This window comes from Bos indicus, chromosome 23 (assembly GCF_029378745.1).
Source record: "Bos indicus isolate NIAB-ARS_2022 breed Sahiwal x Tharparkar chromosome 23, NIAB-ARS_B.indTharparkar_mat_pri_1.0, whole genome shotgun sequence".
Classification (NCBI taxonomy): Eukaryota; Metazoa; Chordata; class Mammalia; order Artiodactyla; family Bovidae; genus Bos; species Bos indicus.
In genome coordinates this window covers 18,579,756-18,603,624 of record NC_091782.1, presented here as the reverse complement: position 1 = coordinate 18,603,624, position 23,869 = coordinate 18,579,756, and the positions used below count along the sequence as shown (strand labels likewise).

General features: G+C 39.2%; 2 protein-coding genes and 1 non-coding gene across 5 annotated transcripts in view; 2 read left to right on the top strand and 1 right to left on the bottom strand.

Annotated features, from left to right (window-relative positions):
* Positions 1 to 21,418, bottom strand: part of POLH (DNA polymerase eta) — a 29,229-nt gene extending 7,811 nt beyond the window's left edge. Inside the window, exons 1-8 of one of the 2 annotated variants that reach the window (XM_019985936.2) lie at positions 21,118 to 21,418; positions 16,531 to 16,671; positions 15,910 to 16,044; positions 14,539 to 14,756; positions 4,486 to 4,655; positions 2,605 to 2,708; positions 1,340 to 1,459; positions 634 to 757 (exon numbers count right to left, since the gene is read on the bottom strand). In XM_019985936.2, the coding sequence (XP_019841495.1) occupies positions 634 to 757; positions 1,340 to 1,459; positions 2,605 to 2,708; positions 4,486 to 4,655; positions 14,539 to 14,756; positions 15,910 to 16,044; positions 16,531 to 16,667 (1,008 nt within the window). In that variant the 5' untranslated portion in view covers positions 16,668 to 16,671; positions 21,118 to 21,418. Of the gene's footprint in view, positions 1 to 633; positions 758 to 1,339; positions 1,460 to 2,604; positions 2,709 to 4,485; positions 4,656 to 14,538; positions 14,757 to 15,909; positions 16,045 to 16,530; positions 16,672 to 21,117 lie in introns of those variants that run through there. The other variant, XM_070778033.1, reaches the window with a different exon arrangement.
* TRNAE-UUC (transfer RNA glutamic acid (anticodon UUC)) lies at positions 3,496 to 3,568 on the top strand. Its single transcript has one exon. It is a non-coding gene; the product is annotated as a tRNA-Glu (tRNA).
* Positions 21,419 to 21,506: 88 nt separating the features above from the next.
* XPO5 (exportin 5) overlaps positions 21,507 to 23,869 on the top strand; it is a 43,876-nt gene continuing 41,513 nt past the window's right edge. The window contains exons 1-2 of one of the 2 annotated variants that reach the window (XM_070778032.1): positions 21,507 to 21,808; positions 23,212 to 23,333. In XM_070778032.1, coding sequence (XP_070634133.1) covers positions 21,704 to 21,808; positions 23,212 to 23,333 — 227 coding nt within the window. In that variant the 5' untranslated portion in view covers positions 21,507 to 21,703. The remainder of the gene's footprint in view (positions 21,809 to 23,211; positions 23,334 to 23,869) is intronic. The other variant, XM_070778031.1, reaches the window with a different exon arrangement.

Below are 23,869 nucleotides of genomic sequence, written 5' to 3'. Positions count from 1 at the left end.
TGGGTTTGATCCCTGGGTTGGGAAGATACTGGAGGCATGGCAACCCTCTCCAGTATTATTGCCTGGAGAATCCCTTGGACAAAGGAGCCTGGCCGGCTATACTCCATAGGGTCGCAAAGACTCAGACATGACTTAAGCAACTCTGCATGCAAAAATGGTCGTTTTGTTCAGTTCTCCCCAAAATGGGAAGTGTGCAACAAAGTCTCCCCCATAAGGATCACCAGATGATAGAAATCTTCAGAACTCTGACCTGCCCTAATCTAAGAGTTTTCACTTTCTTTTCTTGCTGGCATGCTATCAGGTAAACTTAAGGCATGTTCCAGCTCTGAGAAAAAAGACACAAACCAGAGGCACAATATCCTGGCTTCCTAAGTTTTCATCTACCAAAAAATGAGTAATTCCATTTCAAACTTAAGTTAGTTCCATTCTAGTTCTTTTTAGATGAAGAAAGGAAGAAAGGAAAAGAAATAATAAAAATCCCAAGTGAAACTCATCAATTTTCAACACAAAACCCCTTCTGTTTCCTGCATATTTTACAGCATAAAGGTTCCATCTAAGTTTTCACAGCTACCAAAACCTACCCACCAGTTCCCTTAAAAGAGACAATGTTCTGTCAGGAATGTGTCTGCCCACCTGATCCCGAGTAGACAGAGCTGTTTTTCCTGGGAAGTTCTTGCTGCAGCCAAGGGTTTTGGTTATTGGCCTGGGTTTAACTGGATCATGTTCAATCCCCCGGCACATGGCATATAGCCAAGATCTAATAAAACCAACACAAAAGTTTAAGGTGAAAGCAAATGACTATTTTTGTTAAAACAAAATACCTATAGTATACTAAACCTTTTATCCCTTTCATGAAAAAGGAAAAATCTATTCAAAATTAAGTACATCACAGAATCTTGCCCTTCCCCATGAATTCCAGTACGATAAACTACTCAGGAGAAGAATACTGATTATGCTTTCTAAGGTCAAGTCATCATTTATATTTTTGGAAAAGTACCAACCAAGCTACAGGATTTTACATCCCCAAGCTTTTTTGGTACTTACTAAGCCTAAATACAAGGATCTTAAAGGAATAACAGCATCTTTGTACACGTATGTAACCAAGCTTCAAAGTAAGACTTCCTTTCTACCAACCTAATTAGTTAGGTACATGGGGGGAAAAAAAAACTGGACTGATAGGCTATAGTGATCTAATATTTTAAAGCAAAAGGATCAGTGCAGTTACCTCAAGGAGTGAATGTTAACCTAACAGGTCTAGATTTTACCTGATGCTCTTGTCTACATTTCAATTTAACATATCCATAAAAGTTATGACCGAACAGTATCAGGAATCACTTACCCATTCCTCTCCCCAAAATGACTCTGGAGCTGGGGTTCAGAGAACTGGGTCAGCTCTCCCATGTATTCTACCCCCAGGATTTCAATGACAGAGGCCCCTAGTTTTCCTCCAAGATTACGGCTAACAACAAAAGACAATAAATTTGTAAGTAACATCATCAATATCTGGTTAGCAGTAGATATAAAATATTTTGTCTGTGTAAGCAGCTCTCCAAGATTCAGGGAAAATGATAACACACAGTGGTTCTGTAAATTATTGATTTTCTAGAATAAGACTAGATGACTGGGAATTCAATACTCTGGGAGTTAGGGCCTAGGAATAGGAGTAACCGGAGCATAAACACAAGGGCCAATTCATTAAGTGGTTATCAAATCAACTATATAAACTTTTCAATTGTACAGGGTCTACTGTCCCATTTATGGATTCAAATTCCACCTCCCAAAACAAACCCCTTCAATACCTAAAACCTTTTGTATTTAAGAATATAGTAATTCTTCAACCTAGCCTTTGAGATGTCTAATAATCTGTCCTTAACCTATCTGTTCAGTCCTTTTTCCATTACTTATTTTCCTCAATATGGTCCTAGGTCATGTCCCGTTCACTGAAAATACCTTATACTTTCTCCTTTTTTGTGTTCAAAACATTCTCCAAATTGGTATTTCTCTTATATTCTCATCTGACTCCAAATTGTGCCAAATCTGAAAACAAAATCCCATGCCCTTTTTATAAGTCCTTCTCAGATGACTTTTATGAACTTTGGTGACTCCCTGTACAATTCATTTAGCAGTTCCATACACTCTTGATTACGGAACTTTCATTATTGCTTTGAACAGTTATATCTTGTCCCTTCAATAATATTATAAGCCCTTGGTCAAGGACACACAATTGGTATGCACAGCCTAGTTATTAATTTTATTTGGGAACAATTCAGTAGCCCTAAATGGCTTGCTACGATATTAAAATTCCTATTTATTATTTAGTAATAGGTTTTAATAAAAAACCTAGAAGGAAGTTAAACATATGGCTAAAAATCAGTTCATTTTTTAAAATTCAGGATTAATTATTTTCCACAGATAATCTGGAATTGAAGGTTCATTAAGAAAAGAAATCTCAGTGTGTTTGCAAAATTTTCTGTTATCTCCCTCCTGTCTCCATGGTACCTGTTTTCCTTGGCTCCAATTCTTAAGGAACAGAAGAAACTACAACTAGAGAGGGCCTTCACATAGATAGAGGAGTGAAATCTGAGGTGCTCCCTGAATACTTACATTTTGCTAATAGGCACTTGGTTGAAGAGTTGTGGGACTGACCCGTGTGAGACCAGGGTCTGCCGGTTGGGCTTGTTTAATCCACAGGCCAGTTTTGCCAGAACCTGGAGCATGGGAAGCATAAAAACCTCATTACTGTCAATACCCACACACGGTGAATATTAATATACACACATACCCACATTCACACACAAGGCACAGCTTAAGGGCTGTAACTAGTGGTTTCCACATTAAAAACAAAAACAGAACCAGAAACTCGAGACATCTCCAAACCTGGGTGTCCAAAACATCCACAGTGGAAAACATGACCCACTATCATTATCCTCATTGTTCTTCCCACATCTTCCATTCTGTTTTTCTTTAGTAGTTTTTCCCACCCATCTGTTCCTTAAGGTTCTCCTACTTCAAGAGGGTAAAGAACAAAGAAGCTACAGAAGAGACTTAAGAGGCATTTCTTAGTGTGTCCATATGAAAATGCTGAAACAAACTCATTTTGCCCTACCCCACTTAGAGACAGACATTTCTTGATTAATGGTCAGTCCATTTTCAGTCCCAGTTTAATACAGATTACCATCATTTAGTATCTGTGACAAAGACTGGGCTCAAAATCATCATCCAATAGCAAACATCTCATACTATTAAATAAGACTTCAAAATGAAAAACACCCATGAGAAGTCTTTTCAAAGAATAAGGTACTTCAGTGGTATCATTTCACAAATTATAATTGGTAGGAAAAAATATAAAATCACTTCACATTCATGGGAGAAATTCTCTGAAACTTCTACTAGGTCATATTTAGTTTAAATTACTACATTGAGATTTTTGTTTCCTCTCCCTCCACCTCCCAAAACTCTACTGGGTAATTTGGCAACTTTCCTCTCCTTGGAAATTCCCTGGTGGTCCAGTGGTTAAGACTCAGTGCTTTCACTGCTGAGGGCCTGGGTTCAATTCCTGGTCAGGGAACTAAGATCCTGCAAGCTGCACAGTGCTGAACTTTCCACTTCTTGAGGAAGGGAGAGAAGGTAGTAACCAGGGAAAATCAGCTACCATCCTATGACTAAACCTAGATCAAAGATGATGAAGATCCCAAGGCCAAACTGTACTTTAATTAGAAAGAATAGAAAAAAGCAGAGAATACCTAGGTCACACCACAGAAGAAGTGAGATAATACTAGAATATTCAGCAAGTGAAAAGATAAGGAATAAGTTCATATATAAAATAAAAAGACTAGTCTCTTTTTTTGGCTACACTGCCTGGCTTGTAGGATCTTAGTTCCCCCAACCAGGGATTGAACCCAGGCCCTGGGCAGTGAAAGTTCCCCAGCTGAGTTCTAACCACTGGATCACCAAGGAATTCCCGCTTCCTCCTTTCTTTGGATAGTTCAATCATTAAGGAAATATTGTGGCTACAACTATGTAAATAACCATTTCCAGCAAAATTTTCAGCCTGTTTCTTAGGAAAGTACATGTGCAATGTCAATTCTCACGTTGAAGAATTACTTAGGTTTTTGTCTTCAATGTGAAGTTTAAAGAGGAACCCATTTCAAAGATGTGTAATGGTTTAAATGCCCCATGCAGGGACTTCCTTCCCTTAGAGGTCCAGTGGTTAAGACTTCTTCCAACACAGGGAATGTGGGTTTGATCCCTGGTCAGGGAGTTAAGATCCTACATACCTCAAAGTCAAAAAGAGAAAAACATAAAACAGAAACACTATTAAGACTATTAAATAGTCCACATAAAAAAAATCTTAAATGCCCCACTCATATCTATCCCGTCTATGTTTTATTGTTGTTGTTTTTTTAAGTTTGTGTTTGTTTCTATCCCTGTGTTTAACTGCAGATATATCTATGTTTCTCTTTGAAATCTACTATTAGCCTTCACCTTATTGTGTGAAATCCCAGCAGAACACTGAAAACCGGTCTGCCTCTCGATGGCTGCTCGCATTTCTTCCACAATCACTGCTCCCATAGTGAGCTGTAGGTCTGGAGAGCTGGTGCTTTCAGTCTGAAGAGAATCAAGCCATTGCAATAAGCCTTGTTTTCGCCTTTCCTCTGAAAAAGTTGAGAGGTCACAGGTAGACATTTTTTTAAAATCAGGGTTTTATTTGTGTTATCTAATGCAGAAATGCTTAGATTTCAGGTACTTTAGATATGTTTTTAGAAGACTACTCAGTATCACAACAGAGATCAATTTCTCATACCAAGTCCAGCAGCCTTAATTTCCAGCCTAGGCTGAACCTTATAAGCTCCAATAACCAACAAATATTTTGTATTATCTTTTATGAGCAATGATTTAAAAGTACTTCTGTTTTCTCTCTCCAGTTTTGAACTTTCTTCCTCCAACTTCCCTTGCATGCCACCAAGAATTCTATTAAGTTACTCAATTAGAAATTATTCAGAATTATCTCACGCTTCAGTATAAACTTAAGTTAGCACTTCTGTATTTTTAGAGGCTGGTTCCAGTTGAATAGCTTAAATCTAATCAGCACCACTAGATTTATTCTCTTGACAAAGTATTTAAATTAGATGTAGCTTTGTACTTACGGCCTTGAAAATATCTTATTATCCAATTTAGGACTAGTCGGTTTTGGAAAAGCATTTTAAAAGCATTATGTAACAAGAAAGTTAAGAAATATACACGCTGGTTTAAAGAGGCTGAAGTGAGGGCTTCCCTGATGGCTCAATGTTAAAGAATCTGCCTGCAGTGCAGGAGACACAGGTGATGTGGGAAATATGGGTTTGGTCCCTGAGTTAGAAAGATCCTCTGGAGCAGAAAATGGCAACTCACTCCAATATTCTTGCCTGAAAAATCCCATGGACAGAGAAGCCTGGCAGGCTGCAGTCCAAAGGGTTGCAAAGAGTCGGACACGACTGAGCACACACACACAAATGAGCTATGAACAAGGCAAGAAAATACAGAGTGTCTCGAAGAGGTAGAATAAAGGCTCATATATATGAGGAGGAGGAAGAGGAGCACATAGAAGGATTTTCCAACTGCTGTTTCTCTGCTTTGCTAACCCGTCTTCCTCCTCTAACGCCCTAACTGTGGATACTGAGCAACATTCTTCTCCGTAGATACCTTTTCTCTTGGTGAACTGGTACTGGCTTACGTTTCAATTTGCTTATGCTGAGTACACGCAAATCTTAAGCTCCTTCCCCAAATTCTTAAACTTTAATCCCTTATTTCTACCTCCCTACAGAAAATTTTTCATTAAATTTTTGAATTTTTCATTAAAGTATCAAACAAAATGCTACTAAAGTCAATCTTTATATCTTCCTCCTCAAAGGTTCTCTTTCCCAAACAACTTCCTGTTTCTCTTAAAGGTTTAAAATCTAATATTGACTTCTTTTCTTTTACTCCCCTTTATTGTAGTTATCTATGGAGAAGGAAATGCCAACCCACTCCAGTATTCTTGCCTGGAGAATCCCATGAACAGAGGAGCCTGGTGGACTGCAGTCCACAGGGTCGCAAAGACTCGGACAAGACTGAGCAACTAACACAATTGCAGTTATCTAGTTACCAAGGCCACTTCACCATATTCTGCATATCCACTGCAACTCACTCTATTTTATTCGTATTTCTTCCATTCTTGCCTGTGCCACCTTAACTTTTGTTTTGTTTTTCGCCATACCAGGGATCAAACCCGTATCCCCTGCTGTGGAAGCACAAAGTCTTAACCACTGGATCACTAGGAAGTACCCATAAATTTAGAGTTAGCTCTTAAAATCAGGTAGTGTTAAGTTTTACAAATTAGTTTTTTCTAAAATTGAGTATTCCTCATCCTTTGTGTTTCCATATAAATTTTGGAATCAATTTGTCAATTTCTATAAAATCCTGCTGGGATTTTGGTGAAAATGCAATGAATCTGTAGATCAGCTTGGGGCTTGACCTGCATCTATCTTGAACTGTTTTTTCCACATATATTGTTAGATGTATTTCTAATAATTTCATGGTTTTAATGCTATTGCAAAAATGCCATTGCTTTTTAAATTTCAACTTCCCATTTTAATATATGGAAGTATTACAAATTCTTGCACATTGACTTTGTCCCCTGCAACCCTACTAAACTCAATTATTCTAGGTTCTTTTAGTGGGAGTGGGGGGAGGGTAGATTCCTTAGGATTTTCTATAAACATGGCCATGTCTCCTATTTCACTCTTCTTTCACATCTTTTATTTCTTTTCCTGTACTGACTGCATCATCTTGAACCTCTAATACAATGGTGACTAGAACTGTCATAAGAGTGAGCACTGGTAATTTGTGCCAAAACTTCAGGATTAAACTGATAAACTCTAGCTATGGTCCACAACTCTAGGATCCATAACTATTAATACAAAAGAGAAGTCCTTATACTAATAACTGGTGTACCTTCTTCTGTGCCATGAGCTTAGTACCTTCCAAGCTCTGGTGGCTCAGATGGTATAGAATCTGCCTGCAATGCAGGAGACCAGTTTGATCCCTGGGTCGGAAAGATGTCCTGGAGAAGGGAATGGCTACTTATTCTGGCCTGGAGAATTCCATGGACAGAGGAGCCTGGAGGGCTACAGTTCATGGAGTCGCAAAGAGTTGGACGCGACTGAGCAACTAATACTTTAACTTTCAAGCTCCCTCTGGTTGTTCACAGAATTTATCATCTTGTGGCTGTAGGACTGAGGTCCTCCTTTCTTGCTTGCTGTCAGCAGAGGGTAGCTCTCAAAGCACAGACATGGGGGCTTCTCCAAAGGCCCTCTTGCAATATGGCAGCTTCCTTCTTCAAAGCCTGCAAGGAGTCTATCCCAACTCCTATAGCTCTCAACTTTGGCAGCTGATTTTTTTTTTTAATTTTTAAATATTAATTTATTTTTATCTTCTTTTTGTTTCTTTTTGGCTGAGCTGGGCAGCACATGGGCCAGGGGATAGAACCCATAGCCCCTGCAATGTAAGCATGGAGTCTTAACCACGGACTGCCAGGGAAGTCCCTGACAGTTGATTTATAATTTTTTTATATTAATACAGCTACACAACTGTTTCTTGTTATACACATTCACATGTTCAATATTTGCTTAGAAAGAAATGAATTAAGAGGAAGCAAAGGAGAAAACAAAGGAGTTCTTTAGCTAACACAAACCAGTTACAAAGAGGCCCCAAAGGGAAAGTTTTCACTCTGGGAATTTCTGAGTATTATTTTTAAGTAATCATACTACTTAAACTTCACACACACACAACTATTTCAGAAACAGAAAACCCAAAGTTGCAAATGGGTAAATAGGACCCATTAAGAGGCAGGATGGTAAAGCTGAATGGGAACTTTAGTACCAAAACATCAGACACCTGGATTCTTTTCCTAGCTTTGAAATATATGTCATATTCATGAAAAATAATTTCTGGGAGATTATATACACTTAGATCAGCTAATTTCTGTTATCAGATTTTTTCTGGCTACACACATCATGTGAAGACTCAGGAGTATGATATGAAATATCACCGTAAATCATTTCCTAGACATTGCATTATTCTGAACACTCTAAATAATAAGATGTTATCACTGCATCTGGAAGCTTAAAATTTAAACTGGACACAATAAAGCAACTTGTTCCTTCATAATACAAATACCTTTTATTTCCTCATACAGAAGTAAGACTTCTTTAAAACACCGGCATTTTATAGAAAAACGTAGTAAAGATAGGTATAGAACAACCATTTGAGTTGAAGTAACATTTGACCACCAACAAAGGTATGCACCATCATCTTCACCAGAGAGCTCTTCAACAATGAGTTGCCTCCCACAAAACCAATGTAATATGTAATAAATAGTTCTTATTCTGAACTATGTAGGTTTTGAGAGGGTCTGCAAATCTCCTGAAAACTGCATGCAAAATTGTCTTATATGTAGGTATCTATTTTTCTGAGACAAGGGTCCATAGCTTTCAACAGGTCTAAAAGGGCATACAGTCTTAAAAAAAACTTAAACAACAAATTATTTTAAGTATTATAAAAACAAAACACAACCATACAAAATCTGAGATACAGCAAAAGGAGTCTCAAGAAGGAAGTTCATAGCAATACAGGCCTTCCTCAAAAAAAGAAGAAGTCTTGAGACTTCCCTGGCAGTCCAGTGGTTAAGGTTCTGGACTTTCACTACAGGGGGCACAGATTCAATCCCTGGGCAGGTAACTAAGATCCTGCATGTCACTTGGCATGGCCAAAAAATTTTTAAAAAGAGAAAAGCCACAAACCATAAGATGCTGCAGTATATATATTTGATAATGATTCATATCCAGAATACATAAAGAAGTCCTATAGATGAATGAGATAAGACAACCAAGAAAAATGGGCAAGTATTTAAACCGACACTTCATGAAAGAATGGTCATCACTTACAAAAAGGTGCTCAATTTCATTAACATCAGGAACATGCAAACTAAAACCATAATATGACATCACCATATACAATATCACGATTATCAAAATGGTTAAAACACAAAAGAGAAAAAAGCAAAGGTTAACAAAGATGTGGCACAACTAGAACTCTCATATACTGCTAGTAGAATTATAAATCAGTACAACCATTCTGGAAAACTTTTGGGGGTATCTACTAACACTGAGTACAGACAAACTAAAGGTGAATACAGGCAAACCCCACAACTGAGCACGTCAGTCACATGCTCAACAGAATGTATACATTTGTTCACCAAAAGATATTTACAAAAATATTCATAGCAACTCTGTTATTAGTGGTCCAAAACTGGAAAAAAAAACCCACAAAATATCCATGGGTAAATTGTGGTATATTCATACAATGTAATACTACACAAACCCAACTATATACAACAGAATGGATGACTCTCACAAAGACAATATTGAATGAATGAAGCCAGACTCAAGTATGTACTGCATAATTTCAATTTTAGAAACTTCAAAAATAAGTTAAATAGAAATCAGGACAGTTGTTATATAGGAGAGAGGGGAGAGGGACAGAGAATGACTGGGAGCGCAAGCAAATGCGGCTTCTAGAGTTCTGATGTTTTTTGATCTGGGTTCTGTTTATACAAGTGGGTTTACTTTGTGAAAATCAGTCAAGTATACACTTAATTTACACACTTTATGTATATCAAGGTTTAGATGAGAAAGAAAAAGGGAAACCTACTGGATTCCAGATTTCAGAAGAAGCAGAAATAATCATAATTATATGATAAAAATCGTAATTTAAAAATTACTAAAAGGTATGTGGAGTCTAAAGTAGGACACAAATGAACTGTCTATAAAACAGAAACAGACTTACAAAACAGAGAACAGACCTGTGGTTGCCAAGGGCGGCAGGGAGGGATGCACTGGGAGTTTGCAATTAGCAGATACAAACTATTACAATACATAGAATGGATAAAAAACACAGTCCTTTTGTAAAGCACAGAGAACTATATCAATATCCTGTGATAAACTATGATGGAAAAAATATGAAAAAGAATTATATATGTGTGTGTGTGTGTGTGTGTGTGTGTGTGTGTGTGTGTGTGTGTGTGTGTGTGTGTGTGTGTGTCTTAAAGAATCACTTTGCTGTATGGCAGAAATTAACACACTGTAAATCAACTATACTTCAACAGGGCTTCCCTGGTAGCTTAGTGAACAATCCGCCTGGCAATGTGGGAGACACAAGTTCAATCCCTGGTTGGTCAGAAGCAGCTAGGACCATGTGCCACAACTACTGAGCCTGTGCTCTAGAGTCTAGGAACCACAACTACTGAAGCCCACGCGCCTTAGATCCTGTGCTCTGTAACAAGAGAAGCTACCACAAGAAGAAGCCTGTGTTCCCCAACTGTAGAGTAGCCCCAACTGGCCACAACTAAAGAGCCCACACAGTAACAAACCCAGCCCAGTCAAAAATTTTAAAAAACTACATTTCAACAAAATGCATTTTAAAAAATAAATAAAAATCACTAAAAGGTACATAAGTGAAGACCTAAAAAAATGGTGAAATGTTTATAGATGGGATAATTTAACATTAAGATACTATCCTTTCTAAAAATGTGAATTCAGGGGCTTCCCAGGTAGTCCAGTGGCTAAGACTCTGAGCTCCCAATTCAGGGGACCCAGGTTTGATCCCTGGTCAGGGAACTAGATCCTACATGTTGCAACTAAGACCCAGTGCACCTAACTAAATAAATATGTTTAAAAAATAAATAAAAATGTGAATTCAATGTAACTTCCAGAATTTCTTGAGGAATTCAACTAATGCATTCTAAAACATATACCAAACAATAAAAGTCCATAAATAGCCAAGACAATTTTGAAAAACAAAAGTAGAGGGGAGTCCTTATCAAATATTATAACATACCACAAACTAATAAAAACAATGTGTTTCTGAAGCAAAAGGAGACCCTAATGGGCTATTCTACAAACAACTGATATATGAGAAGTTGAGAAAAATGGATTATTAATAAATAACTGTTGGGAAAACTGACTCACTAAAAGATTAATAATTAAGGTGGCTTCCTACTTTAAATCAAATAAAATGGTAAACCCCATATAGTTGAAATACCTAAAAATAAGCTATAAGGCAAATTGAAGAAAATGTAGAAAAATGTCTTCAGGAACATCTGGGAGAAATGAATGTCTAAAATGAGATTTAAAATGCACAAACCATAAGGTGAAAAATGGAAGGACTAAAAGAATTTGTTAAACAAAGTACAGTATAAATAAAGTTAATGGATGACAGACCTGGGAAAAGATGTTTGAAGTGTCAAAAACAGACAAGGAACCAACAATTAGGATACAGAAGGAGACTTCTCCCCTGACAAAAAGGGCAGGAAATCCAATGGAAAATTGGGTGATTATAAATAAGCAAACTCATAAAAGTAGAAACTCAACTGGCTAACAAGTATATGAAAAAAAGCTCAACTTCAATTAGTAAATTGAGAAATATAAGTTAAAACAAGCCCCAATATAAAGTACACTTTTGTAGCCATTACATTTTAAAATATCAGGTAATACCAATTTCTGGTGAGGATAGGGAGGAAATGGGAACTCTTATGTACTGTCAGGGGTCAGGCAAATTGTTACAGCAATTCTGGAAACCAATTTGGCAATATTTAGTGAAACTAAGTATATGTGTATACCCTATGATCTAGCAGTCCACTCCTGAAAATACTCAAGAGAAACCCTTGCATAGGTCCAAAAGAGGACTAATAAGGACATTCATCATATAAACAGAAGGGTCTGTAAACACAGTAGATCCATACCATACATTGTGCTGCAATTAAAAGCAATCAACTGGGCTTCCCTGGTGGCTCAGTGGTAAAGAATCTGCCTGCCAATGCAGGGGACATGGGTTTGATCCCTGGCCCAGGAAGATCCCACATGCTGCAGAGCAACTAAGCCCATGCACCACAACTACTGAGCCTGTGGTCTAGAGCCAGGAAGCCGCAACCACTGAGCCCACATGCCCCAACTACTGAGGCCTGTGCACCCTAGAGCCCACTCTCCACAACAGGAGAAGCCTCTTCACTGAGAAGCTCATGCACCACAACTAGAGAGCAGCCCCTACTCGCTGCAACTAGAGAAAAGCCCGCACAGCAATGAAGACCCAGCGCCCCCCCAAAAATAAATGATTTTTTAAAAAGCAATCAATTACAGATAAATACAGCTACATGGATAGATCTGTAAAACCACCAATGAAAGAAAATTAAAAAGAATGAGATCTATAGTACCATAACATGATCTTGTAATTAAGAAGCACAAGTTTTTCTTTTAACATTGTTTCATGGCAAATTAATGCAGTTTATACTCAACTGCATCTTTTTTAAAAAAATTTATTGGAGTATAGGTGATGTACAAAGTTATATTAGTTTCAGGTATACAGCAAAGTGAATCAGTTACACATGTATCAATGCCTATATCCACTCTCTTTTTTTGATTTTTCTTCCATATAGGCCATAACAGAGTACTAAGTAGAGTTCCCTGTGCTACACAGCACATTCTTGTCATCTATTTTATATATGCTAATGCTAAGTCACTTCAGTCGTGTCCGACTCTGTGTGACCCCATAGACGGCAGCCCACTAGGCTCCTCTGTCCCTGGATTCTCCAGGCAAGAATACTGGGGTGGGTTGCCATTTCCTTCTCCAATGCATGAAAGTGAAAAGTGAAAGGGAAGTCGCTCAGTTGTGCCTGACTCTTAGCGACCCCATGGACTGCAGCCCACCAGGCCCCTCCATCCATGGGATTTTCCAGGCAAGAGTACTGGAGTGGGGTGCCACTGCCTTCTCCAATTTTATATATAGTAGTGTATATATGTCAGTTACAATCTCCCAACTTATTCCTCCCTTCCTTATCCCCTGGTAACCACAAGTTTGTTTTCTACATCGACTCTACTTCTGTTTTGTAGATAAGTTCATTTGTACCTCTTTTTTTTTTTATTTCACACACAAAAAAATCAATTTTTAAAAAATTTCACATATCATGTATTTGTCTGTCTTACTTCACTCAGTATGACAATCTCTAGGTCCATCCATGCTGCTACAAATGGCATTATTTTCTTCTTTTTTATGGCTGAGTAATACTCCATTGCATATATGTACCACATCTTCTCTATCCATTCCTTTACTGATGGGCATTTAAGTTGCTTCCATGTCCTGGCTATTGTAAATAGTGCTGCAATGAACACTAGGGTGCATGTATCTTTTTGAATTATGGTTTTCTCTGGGTATATACTCCAGAAGTGGGATTGATGGGTTATATGGTAGTTCTATTTCTAGTTTTTTAAGGAACCTCCAAAACTGTTTTCCATAGTGGCTGTACCAATTTACATTCCCACCAACAGTGTACAAGGATTCCCTTTTCTCCACATCCTCTCCAGCATTTTTATTTGGAGATTGTTTGGATGATGGCCCTTCTGACTGGTATGAGGGATACCTCATTGTATTTCTGATTTGCATTTCTCTACTAATTATTGATGTTGAACATCTTTTCACTTATATAATGTGTGCTTTTAAAACTCTAGCACAAGTTTTAAAAGGACATTATATAAAAGCACAAGTTTTAATAGCACACATTGAGTCAAAGAAAGACAAATACTGTATGTTATCACTTATATGTGGAATCTAAAATATAAACAAATGAATACAACAAAACTGTAACAGACTCAGATATAGAGAACAAACTAGTTGTTACCGTGAGGAAAGGGAAGGAGAAGGGGCAAGTTAGAGGCAGGGGTTTCAGAGTTACGAACTATTGTGTATAAAATAAATGGATACAGCACAGGGAAATATAGTCATTATTTTATAATAACTTTAAATGGAATATAATCTATAAAAATATTGAATCACTATGTTGTACACCTGAAACTAATAGTAAATTGACTACACTTCAAAAAAATAAATGAAAAAATGATAATTATCAAATAAAATAACTAAATAAACAATTAAAACAAAGCAACACTACTGTACAATTTGTAAAGACATATACATGTTTAAGAAGATCTATGTAAGTGAATGCCAGAGGGTTTGTGGGGTAGGAAGGGAGTGAGGGGAATCACTATGAAGGGAAAAGGAGTAAAATAAGTCAAATAAAATGAGAGGCCTTGAGCAGCTCACTGATGACATCATCCTGTGAGTAGCTCAACTCCGTTTTTGAGGTCCCCTTTAAAAAGCTCACCCTTCTTATGAACCAAGTTATACATTAACCTACAAATAATGGAAGTGCTCAGTCACCCTTCTACTGATAACTTTAACCTGCCCTAGTTATGCTTAAGGAGAAACTTGATTTTACAGATTTCACAGCTTCTCAATATCCATATACCTGGAAAGATAAGAGAATTTGTATATCCTTCCATGTGAGTCCTTGAGATTCATTCCCGTTGTAGGTTAAGTTTCCTTTCATTGAATCCAAGGAGGAGCAGTGTGACCAAGCAAAGCAGGTTCCAAAGGCAGGAAGCAGAAGCAATACTGATGCTATGGAAGTACCTTTCTCAACAGTCCCTTCTGTTGTTGTAGGCCCTTGGGGAAACCCTTCAATGCAGGTGGTTGGCAACAAGTCTGCTGAGATAGGCTGATTTTGGAGCTTTTGTAGTCTCTCTTGCACAGCACTGGTCAGGTCTAGATAAGCCTCATCAATGCTGCCACGTTCCATTACAGCAAAACGAGACATTACCTCCATCACTTCCATACTGGCATCCCGGTACCTAAGAGCATGACAGCATAATATACTCACATACATACAGACCAAGGAAAGGATGCTCTTTTGCAGTAGCTGGTGTTCCTTCACAGACTTGAATAAATTACTCCAAGGTATTTTTACAAATACTTGAAAAACTTAGTGTGTATATATACATATATATATGTTTCTGCAAATCATATTTTTATTTTTATAATGTGGCATCTCAAGTTAACTATTAAAATAATTTTAAATTATCCAGGTCTTAATAACTTTCTGGTCTATAAACATATTCTTAAATTTTTTAAAACTGCCTTTGTTCGTTACTTGATGAAGATTTTAAGGGTAAAATAAATGATCCAGTATAAAGTTGGTGGCATGTGGCTTTTCAAAATCACACTGTGAAGTCAACTATATTTCTGGGACATGACACTGTCTTTCCCAGCCAGCATAAAATTCTATTCAATGCAATGTAACATATGTCCATTAGCTAAATTAATTCTACTTTAGAGTAATAGTATTAATCTTCAGTTAAATCTGTCTTCTTTTCTGGCAGTAATTCCAATGCGAGGTTGGCTATGACACTCACTTTTAGACTTCTGATAGGTGAATTCAGGAATATCTCAAGTCCCAAGTCAAAGCATGATCCCTACACACACCACCACACACAGTATAGTGTACTGTGAGAACGTGGGGATCTGAAAAAAAGTTGAATCCTGTCTTCTACTTCTTAGCTGTGTGAAATTAAATTATTTAACCTCTCTAAACTTGCCCTTCATCTGTGTGTGTGTGTAGGAATGAGTGGGGAGGGGTGGGGTGGATAATACTAGAATTTACTTTATAATGATGTGAAATTTAAGAGACACTGCCAATGAAAAATTTCACAGTTTTGGCCTGAGAACATGGGAACTGGTATTAAGTTTTAATTACAATAACCAATTTTTAAACATTTAAGGAACTGAAAAGGTATTAAGGGTAGATATCATTATAGGTAATAATGATTCTCAACTGTCCTAAAATATAATATTAAAATCTGTTTTCATTTCACACTGAAAAGTTGGCTGACTGAAGGGAACCTTTTCAGATGTGATTTACACAAAACAAATTAGAAAACATCAGTTCCTAGCCTCATGAAATGATTCCAACTCCTCCACTCCCCTTAAACCATCTTCTCTTCTTACTTGGTGAGGTTAGCTTTTCCATGGAGCTCTCGAATTTGTGCCAGTAGAAGATCGGGACATAACTTCTTAGCATCATCTGCCCACATGTTTCTAGTGACCCCAAATGCACGAGCTTCATAACTTACTGCAACTATTCTAAGGTTAGGAAAAAAGGGAGAGCAAAAACATGACATGATCATAAGCAAAAGTAATTAAAATTCAGCATGATGAATAGGTTAAAACATAATAGAAACTTTTTGATCACAGATGCTACTATTTTTTGGCCATGGAGCAAAAATATTACATGATCATAACAATTTCACATGATCATAAAATTTCATGACAACTAGGTTATAAACATAATGGTAGAAACTTTTTGGCCACTGATGCTACTATTATTTTTTTTAAACTTTTTGGCCACACAACAGCATATGGGATCTTAGTTCCCTGACCAGGGATGGAACCCATACCCTCTGGAGTGCAGTCTTAACCTCTGGACTGCCAGGGAAGTCCCACTGATACTACTATTCATTCTCAAACACAGCAGTTCAGAACTCTCAAAAACAGGACCTAGCATAGTGCCATGTATTCTCAGAAATTAAAACCGTAGTTTAGAGTTATAAGAATAACTATGATACATACCCACCACCCTTCCATGATGTGTACTGTACAACTGCACAAGGTTTATTCCTCAAATGAGGATTTTGCCGCTGTTCCACTTGAACGAAAAAACAGTCCATGTCCACTAGAGCAACTACCCGGTCTCTTCCATCAGTCATTTTCCTGTAAGACAATATATTATGAACAGTTAGAAAGGATATTGAATCTAAATCACCAAAGAAAGCTGTATTTCCATTCTTTCATTGTCGAATTACCATAAGCATGGGAGCATGGAAACTAACAAGAATGAAACAGGCATTTTCATATACTGCTGGCAGGAGAATAACAAATTGATACAAGTTTAGAAGGATAATAACATTAAAAGCTTTAAAAAATACCCATTTCCCCCCCCAAAGAACTGAACACTTTACAGAAGATATTCAGATAGTCAACAGGCACATGAAAATGGGCTCAATGTCATTCAGATCAGTCGCTCAGTCGTGTCCGACTCTTTGCAACCCCATGAATTGCAGCACGCCAGGCCTCCCTGTCCATCACCAACTCCCAGAGTTCACTCAGACTCAGTCCATCGAGTCAGTGTATCACTGTGTATCCAGCCATCTCATCCTCTGTCGTCCCCTTCTCCTCTTGCCCCCAATCCCTCCCAGCATCAGAGTCTTTTCCAATGAGTCAACCCTTCGCATGAGGTGGCCAAAGTACGGGAGTTTCAGCTTTAGCATCAGTCCTTCCAAAGAAATCCCAGGGCTGATCTCCTTCAGAATGGACTGGTTGGATCTCCCTGCAGTCCAAGGGACTCTCAAGAGTCTTCTCCAACACCACAGTTCAAAAGCATCAATTCTTTGGCGCTCAGCCTTCTTCACAGTCCAACTCTCACATCCATACATGACCACAGGAAAAACCATAGCCTTGACTAGACGAACCTTTGTTGGCAAAGTAATGTCTCTGCTTTTGAATATGCCATCTAGGTTGGTCATAACCTTCCCTCCAAGGAGTAAGCGTCTTTTAATTTCATGGCTGCAGTCACCATCTGCAGTGATTTTGGAGCCCAAAAAATAAAGTCTGACACTGTTTCCACTGTCCCCATCTATTTCCCATCAAGTGATGGGACAGGATGCCATGATCTTTGTTTTCTCAATGTTGAGCTTTAAGCCAACTTTTTCACTCTCCACTTTCACTTTCATCAACAGGCTGTTTAGTTCCTCTTCACTTTCTGCCATAAGGGTGGTGTCATCTGCATATCTGAGGTTACTGATATTTCTCCCGGCAATCTTGATTCCAGTTTGTGTTTCTTCCAGTCCAGCGTTTCTCATGATGTACTCTGCACATAAGTTAAATAAACAGGGTGACGATATACAGCCTTGACGTACTCCTTTTCCTATTTGGAACCAGTCTGTTGTTCCATGTCCAGTTCTAACTGTTGCTTCCTGACCTGCATACAAATTTCTCAAGAGGCAGATCAGGTGGTCTGGTATTCCCATCTCTTTCAGAATTTTCCACAGTTGATTGTGATCCACACAGTCAAAGGCTTTGGCATAGTCAATAAAGCAGAAATTGATGTTTTTCTGGAACTCTCTTGCTTTTTCCATTGCCAGCAGATGTTGGCAATTTGATCTCTGGTTCCTCTGCCTTTTCAATGTCATTAGGCATAGGGAAATGCAAATTACATGTACATCAATGCAAACTGCATGTACAAATGCAAATTACAGTGTACATCAGTGGTGGGATAAAGCCAACAGTTAATCTAATGGACAGACAAATTTCAAATGTAAGTTCAGGGTAAAGAGAAGCACAAAATAATATATAGTATCAAAGCATTCATGTGCATTTTAAAACTCTTTATTTTGAAAAACTTTTATACTTACAGAAAAGTCGCAAACATAGTAGGGTTCTCCCATACCCAGTTTCCCCTAATGCTACATTTTACACAGCACAATTATCGAAACTAAAAAATGAACATTAGTATAATATTCACACTACAAACTTTACTTGAATTTTACTAGTTACTCCCATTAATGTCTATTTTTGGCTCCAGAATCCAGCTTAAGATCCAGTCTTAGTCATCACATCTCCTTAGTCTTCTCCAATCAGTGCCATTTCATGTTTCTCATGACCTTGACAGTTTCAAAGGGAACTACTCAGTTGCTTTGAGAACATCTCTCAATTTAGGTTTGTCTGATGTTGTCCCCCCTTTTTTTAAATAAATTCTTTAAAAAAAATTGTATTTATTTTGGCTGTGCCGGGTCTTCACTGTTGCTTGTGCTCTTCTCTAGTTGTTGTGAGTGGGGGCTACTGTCTAGTTGCAATGCACAGGCTTCGCACTGCAGTGCTTCTCTTGTTGCGTAGAACAGCCTCTAGGTGTGTGGACTTTAGAAGCAGCAACTCCTGGGCTCTAGAGCACCAGCCTAATTGCTCTGAGGCATGTGGGATCTTCCTGGGTCAGGGATCAAACCTGTGTCTCCTGCATTGGCAGGTAGCTTCATTACAACGGAGCCATCAGGGAAGCCCTGATGTTTTCTCTTGGTAAGATTGAGGTTATGCATTCCAGGCAAGAACATTGTGTAAGTGTTCTGCTTTTCTCAAGTCATGTATCATGTTTGGAGGCACATGATGTCACTATGTCTTAATACTAGTGATGGTAAACGTATCATTGAATATTGACAGTGTTTGCTAGGTTTCTCACTGTAAAGTTACTATTTTTTCCTTTCTTAGAAGAGATACTTTGAGACTATGCACATACCCTGTTTCTCTTCAAATTTTGAACTTCTGAGCACCCATCAGTGGATCTGGCCTGTAACAATTACTTTGTAGTGTTCTGATACTGATTTTCTATCTATTCATGTTCAACTTTTGAAGACAAAAAGAAGACAAAAAAAAAAAAGAAAATACTACACACTATTTGTAGACAGACATACGTAAAGGTATGGATGCTAGATTGAAAGAACCTTATAAACTGTTGACAGAGGCTAATGTTTTCATTTAACATTGTTAGAAATCTGAAAGAAGGCTTTAGTAAACGAAAGCAGTGGCTCTCAAACTTTACTACAGATTGGAATAACCTAGGAACCTTTAAACACTATTGATTTCTGGCTTCTACTACCAGACATCTAACTTAATCAGTATGGGTGTGACATGGGCATCGCAATTTTTAAAAGTCTTCTCTAATGCGCAGCAGAGATTGGAAACCACTGACCTAACGTAAACAAGATATTTGTGGAGATACCAGTAATTCATGATTTAAATATGAAAGAACACAGGTTTTACAGTTGAGTAAGCACTCAACTGTATTTTTTTTTAAGTGTCAAAAATTAACATTCACCTTGAAAAAAGTGTGATGCTACTACAAAGCTGAAAGATTAGGGGTAAAAATGATGACTTCAAAAAATCAGAGTAGTCAAGGCATTGCTGTTGTTGCTGTTAAGTCCCTTCAGTCGTGTCCAGACTCTGTGCAACCCCATAGACAGCAGCCCACCAGGCTCCCCATCCCTGGGATTCTCCAGGCAAGAACACTGGAGTGGGTTGCCATTTCCTTCTCCAATGCATGAAAGTGAAAAGTGAAACTGAAGTTGCTCAGTCGTGTCCGACTCTTAACGACCCCATGGACTGCAGCCTACCAGGCTCCTCCGTCCATGGGATTCTCCAGGCAAGAGTACTGGAGTGGGGTGCCATTGCTTTCCCCGAGTCAAGGTATTAATTCCTTACAAATTCCACTCACTGAAAACAGGCAGAATGTAATACTTTAAACCATACCATACCAGAAATCACTTTGCCCTGAAGTGGCTTTTGTGTAGTCTTCGAATAGATTAATATTGATTAAAAAATAGCAAATGCATTGTCTCATACACACACAGATTTACATTGGATTAAAAATAGTAAATGCATTGTCTCACACACACACAGACTTACATCGGATTAAAAACAGTAAATGCAATGCCTCTCTCTCACACACACACACACATATACACACACAGACTTACATTGGATTAAAAATAGTAAATGCATTGTCTCACACACACACCCCTAGGTACCATATTAGATACAAATACTAGAAGTGGAGTAGGAACAGAGAGCAGTGATTTAAGTACAGCAAACATTTCCTAAATATTCAAACACCAAAAACGGATATTTAGATTTTAACTGTTTTAGTTTTCAGTTTACGTATTTTGCTGGAGAAAGCAACAGCTTTTTAAAGATAAAAAGTGAAACACACTCTATGTTAAAACTTTCCTTTGGGAATAAGGAATGACCTCAAATGACCAAACACCTCAAATGACCAAAACTGTACAAACCTTCGGTATTTGCAATTCCTCATCTTTAACGATCTCGATTTACCAAGATCTGTACACAACACATTTAGTGCCTATCAGGTGATAACACAGCCAAGGAAAACAAGAACAAGTGAAGAGGGAAGTTTAAGAGCTACCATTTTTCCCCACAAGAAAAATTCTCTTAAAAGGCAATACGAGGGCCTTTTCTGTAAGCAACGCTTTCTACTTCATTGAAATTTCGGTCCAATGTTGTCCTCAATCACTGCTATATTATACAACCAATAGCCAAGGCAACATGAAAAGTCTAAAAACAGAGATACCGAACGGTTCTAAATTCTCTTACCAATGTGACGACACTTGGCAAAACCGCCACCCGCGGACGCCGTCGAGACTGGGCTAGGTGTCCACTGGAAGGACGTTAAAGCGGTCTTGAATATTTGTCCGCTTTCTGGGAACGGATCAGTCGGTTTCGAGGCAGATTTGTTCCCCGGGACGACGGAGAAAAGAACCGAGAGTCGCAGACGGCTCTCGCCTAGGCAGCTGCCAGCACAGACGGGCGGGTCCAGCCTTGGCTAGCGCGACCGGCACACCGCCTTCCTGACAATCGCACAGCGCGCGCGCCGCCGGGGACCGTTGACGCGCCTGCGTACCGCGGCCCCAAAGGCTCTCGCTCCGCCCACCAAGGAGCAACCGTCATAAGGGAGCCGCCACTTCCGCGGGCGCATGCGCACTGGCACGTCGGGCGCGTGCGCAGCGCCGGCTCTTTCCCGGCTGGATCTTCGGCGGCTCACGCTCCTCCTTCTGCTCTTCACCGCCCCGCCTCGGCCCGCCGCGGCCCGGTACCAGCGTGTGGTCCCGCCAACGGAGCCGTCCGTGCCTCGTGCTCCCAGGACTGCGGTGCTGCGCGCTCGTGGTGCGTGGCACTACTCATGGCGATGGATCGAGTGAACGCGCTGTGCGAGCAGCTGGTGAAAGCGGTGACGATCATGATGGACCCCAGCTCCACCCAGCGTTACCGGCTAGAAGCCCTCAAGGTACCTGAGTTCTGGCGACCCGGGCTTGCCCCGAGACCCTCCCCCAGCCTCAGCAGTCCCGGTGCAGCCCACGACGCTGGCCGTCTCCCGCCCACGCGGCCCCTGGACCTCGGTCCCAACCCCGGGGGGCCCTCCCCCTTGCAGCTCTCCGCGCCTCTTCCCACTCCCCGCCTTCTTTGCTCGCCGCGCCTTCCCTTTTCCCGGGACGCTCTGGTCCCTGCCTCTAGCCGTCTCTTCTCACCGACACTCCCCACTGCCCTCTCCTCCCCCTCTCCCCGCTTCTGTTTACTCTTCTCCGCACCACGATACCCTCCACAGCTGGCTGAACCCACTTTATTCCCCTAACCCCCACATTCCTGCATCCCATCTCCTTCCCGTGGAGCACGTGTCCAACCCGTCCCCAACATCGGCCACATTCTTTATAGTCTCCCTCACTAAACGTTTTCCTGCTGACACACTCTCCTGACTCGCCCTAACCGAAGCTCCAGCCTCTCTAGTGCCCTTTTACTTACATCCCTACACTTCTCCCTAACCCACTTCTGTGTCTTGGATATTTCTGGCTTAATTCTCAACCCCCCACCCCCATGTTTTACTGTGTGATATTCTTAGACTATTTTGCGCAAAGCTGAACTTCTACCACTTATTTTGCATTTTAGCAAGGGGTTTTTGGTTTCCTGAAAGTAGTTTTCTTGACTGCCAGATTCTCTACTACTGAGACTGCTTCTTGTGTAAATTAGGAAAGCTAACACAAAACAAATGGGGATGCTAATACGATTTGAGTTTATTCCCCCATCAAACAATGTATGTGGGCAATGAGAAATGACCACTGGAACAGTACTGTGTGTGTTTTAAGAGATGTAACTTCATGAAGTAGAGTGAGCATCACTTGGAGGAAGTTTTACAATGTATAGATGTATGCCATAGGATTTGCAATCAGAAGTATTTGGGTTCTGTTTGTTGTTTTACTATGAAATAGCATAAGTAGAATGCTATAACGATCTTGTGTATACCTATCACCTAAACTCATATGAAATAACATAAGTAGAATGCTGTAATGATCTTGTGTATACCTATCACCTAAACTCAGCAGTTGTAAAGACTTCCACATTTGCTTTATTCCTCCCCCAACCAAAGGTTTTTAACCCTAGTAATTGTCATTTCACCCCCATGTGCTTCACGGGTTTATCTCTAACAGTTTTTTACTCATATAGGTCATGTTATTTATTTTTTCCAACACTAATTGGCCATTGCACTGGAACTATCAAAGTGAAAATAATCCTTTATATAATATTTATCTAAATTTTGCCACTTAAAACAATAGCTCAGGTTGGAGTTTTTTTTTTTTTTCCTAGTCCCACTTTCTCTTGGCTCCTAAGGGAAACACTAACTTTTCTTTTTTTCAGTTTTGTGAGGAGTTTAAAGAAAAGTGCCCTGTCTGTGTCCCCTGTGGTTTGCGGTTGGCTGAGAAAACACAAATTGCCATCGTCAGACATTTTGGCCTTCAGATCCTGGAACACGTTGTCAAGTATGTGAGAGAGCAAATCTTTATTTCTTATATAACTCTTAGAGATAGTCTTTAGGTGAGTAGAAAAGAGCAATCCCCAGGCAGAAAGGAATGCTTCCTAGAGGTCATCACAGCCTATTGGGAGCTCTCACACAGAACTTAACCTTTCCCTAGTTTCTTCATCTGTGTAAAGTGCATGGTACATACTAAGCACTCTGCAAATATTAGCTCACATCACTTAGCATTTATTGAGCTCCTAATATATGCCCACCAATCTCAGAGTCTTTTTATAATAATGTGGTGTACAGGTAAATAAATACCTGATTAGACACTAGAAAGACACTGCCTTTAATTTATTTTTCCTTGTTTTGAGTGTGCATGGCAGGATTCTAACCAGGATTATATGAGAATAACTAAAAACCTGTTCTAACTTGAGTCTCCTACCCCTACTGTGTATCTGAAGAATCCATCAGCTTTTAAGATTTAGTCACAGTTTTTCTGGAATTGTGTTGTTATTACCTTCTAAGCCTAAAATAGTTAGATAGCATCACTGACTC